Source organism: Anneissia japonica, unplaced genomic scaffold, assembly GCF_011630105.1.
Source record: "Anneissia japonica isolate Jap-2015-1 unplaced genomic scaffold, ASM1163010v1 scaffold232_len381862_cov165, whole genome shotgun sequence".
Classification (NCBI taxonomy): Eukaryota; Metazoa; Echinodermata; class Crinoidea; order Comatulida; family Comatulidae; genus Anneissia; species Anneissia japonica.
In genome coordinates, this window is record NW_022702252.1 from 349,655 (window position 1) to 352,738 (window position 3,084).

General features: G+C 34.5%; 1 protein-coding gene across 1 annotated transcript in view; it reads left to right on the plus strand.

Moving 5' to 3' along the window:
- LOC117103826 (interleukin-17 receptor A-like) overlaps positions 1 to 3,084 on the plus strand; it is a 13,668-nt gene that overhangs the window by 2,804 nt on the left and 7,780 nt on the right. The window contains exons 4-6 of the mRNA XM_033244454.1: positions 1,193 to 1,285; positions 2,332 to 2,361; positions 2,881 to 2,907. Of these exons, the coding sequence (XP_033100345.1) occupies positions 1,193 to 1,285; positions 2,332 to 2,361; positions 2,881 to 2,907 (150 nt within the window). The remainder of the gene's footprint in view (positions 1 to 1,192; positions 1,286 to 2,331; positions 2,362 to 2,880; positions 2,908 to 3,084) is intronic.

The window sequence follows — 3,084 nt, forward strand, 5'->3', positions numbered from 1 at the left end:
TCCTTTAACCGACACTCCTCAGTCCACATATTTCCTTTAAGATATTCTCTCTTCAACTCCTGGCTAGATACCTTTAAACTAACCATTTTAAATACATTTGCATACTTTTACACTCCACTTAAATGCATGAATCATACACTGCCACTTTGCCTTAACCTCATTAATATTCATGTGACTTATTTCCATTCACAGACCGTTTTAACTTGAGTCATACAACTATGCATATTCATTAGTTCATGATTCAGTTAGCAGTGCTGCAAAGTAGAATGAAATATCCTAAATATTGTGAAATCTGTATCATGGAGTGTATTTAATCAACATTAAATCACCTAAACTACTATATAAACCAAGCTTGTTTTAATTTATTTTGTTTTTTGAAATTCATGTATAATGTACTGTATATACTGTACTATCTCAAAAAGAAGCCCATGCTATATTGAAAGGAAGCCCATGGGCTTCTTTTCGAATCTAATTTTACAAACTAAAGAGGGGGCTTCAATTCGAGATTGGCTTCATCTCGAGATTAAGCCCATTGTGCTTCAATTCAAAGTTTTATGGTATATTGTTGTGTGAAGAACCAATCAATCAAATCAAATTACTACGCTCTTTTAAATAGGATCGTCTGCTCAGACATGAGCACAGATCATGGGTTCAGGGGACATTCCCCCCTCGCATATTTTAAGGGGTGGTTGGTCCCCACTTTTCGACCACAATGTAATTTCATACATCAAAAAGATGCCTGAAACTGCATAAATGACCCAGGTTTTAACAAAATAGCGCTGTACAGCCAGAGTACATGATGATGAATTTTATTATGTAAGTCATTTCCGGCCATATAGAGGTACTATTTCCTTAAATTTTCACACCTCAGAATCAACCATGATGGGGCTCAGGTGGGTGTGGACTCACAACTATCTTCCCCCCACCCCACCTTTCAAAACAGATCTGCAACCATGTGTGCACAGTCTCTACACTGACAATGGCATTCGACCTCCTGAAACATGTCTGTTTCATAGAGCCTAGCAAGGTCTAGGGCAGTGGTGGCGCCAATGGGGGGGGCATGCCGCCACTGCTAGTCTAGGGCAAATTTTAACTCAGTCTTATGCCTGGCATAAGCATCTTATATACAGTAGTGTTGTGATTACTTTAAAGTTTAAATTGTTATAATTATTCATGTCATTTCGTATTTCAGGCAAAAGTAAAGCAGTAATAGCAGCTGTGGTTGGAAGTTTGGTTGGTTTACTGGCAATTGTTTTCGTTGCTTGGTTGGTTTGTAGAAAACCAGGTGAGTCTTGCTAGAAACAAGTGTACAATGGTGCATACACACTCCCCAAATCAGAATGCACATACGACCCTGACTCCATGGGTGTATGATAGGGGTGCAGATGCACCACCTCCAACCCCCCACCCCACCCCCATAGAAGAAATTACTTCCACTAAGTGGGTTAAAGTACTAAATATGACCACTAAGTATTCATTGCAATAGGGAGGGATTTAGGTTCGCATTCTGGGATTTAGATCAGCATTCTCATTTTTTGCACCCCAAGGCCCAAACCCCTGGACTCCATGTAATATTTTTCATTGATCATTGTCATTTGATAACTTAAGGAGTAAAGACAATATTAACTTAGTAAATGAAAAAAGAAACCCAGAAGTTTTAAATATATACTGTTGCACTGCTAAAAGACTGCATTCTATTTAGCTAATCAGGATCTTTTTAATTAAATATACTTTGTTGTTAATAGGGAGTTTTCCCAAGCTTGTGAAAACGATAACGAATAGTTACGTCATAAGTTTCTATGGCAACCATTCCCCTACGGAAGCATATCTATCACAATGCAGGCGATTCATGCCTTTTACATGAATCAAGGATCATATTCAGCTCATACAGCATATTGTTTGTTTTAGCACGAATGCAGATAACGTATTTTGTTATCACTTCCGTATGGTTGTGAATTCTCCCTAATAACACCTCTGCCTTAGAGGTTTCACCACTGTTTGTCTTCCTGTTTGTTTATCAGCTTGAATAGGACAGTATGCAAGGTTAAATGTAATAAAATGTGTCTATTTTACAATACTGTTAATTTAATTATTGTTGCTATGCAATTATTATACAGTAGATCCCCAACAAAATGGGACCCCTTCAAAACCAAAAGAAGTATACTCTTAATGGTGGTGTCTTCTGAGCAGGGGTTGGTTATTTTGTTAAAGTTTACAATTTCCTCCATTTGCAGCTTAAAATCTCTCTCCTTAATAAATAGGGGTGTCCAAAAAAAATATTTTTATGAAATAATTATTTCTATAATCACATTGAATATGTTATCATTTCAGATGGTTCGGAAAAAAATAATTCTTTCATAGGTAATATATATATTTTTGCACTCATACAGTATATCAATTTTCTTTGTATTTCTTCAGATTTATATTTTAGCTATTGTTTATGCAGATAAAGTCAACTGAGGGCCAGCATTAGTGAATTGAGATCTATAGATGTCAATTCATTTATATTCGCCTACAAATATGGAAAATGTATATTTTACAGCAAGGAAGCATAGAAAGACTGAATACATGCTAAAAGCTATGCAAAGATCGTCTGTCTCTCAGATAATTTTTCTCATACAAATAATAGATTAATCTAATAATAGATTATTTTAATCTATTAGGTAATATACGCCATTGCTTCAAAATAGCAATACCATAAAACAAAAATCTAGTTTGCACTGTGTACACGTGGGTCTGATTTTCTAAATACAAAGAATTAATGTTCTTTCTGGTATTGCTATTATTAATTATTGTTATTATCTATGGATCATGATGATATTATGTTTATATGAAATAATATTTATGTAATAATTATTTTTTATATTTCTTTAATTGCAGGTACAGGTAATACAGTTGTTGACCAAGGTAAACTATGTTTATATTCACTTCTACTGTAACAATGAATAAATATTTTTTTTTTTAAATAATAATGTCATCTTATTAGGCGCACGTATCCAACTCATGGTAGAATCTTATCTAGTCTGGGTCTCAAAAAGATTACCTCACATCTATATTCATTCATTTTATATGTGTGTATATATT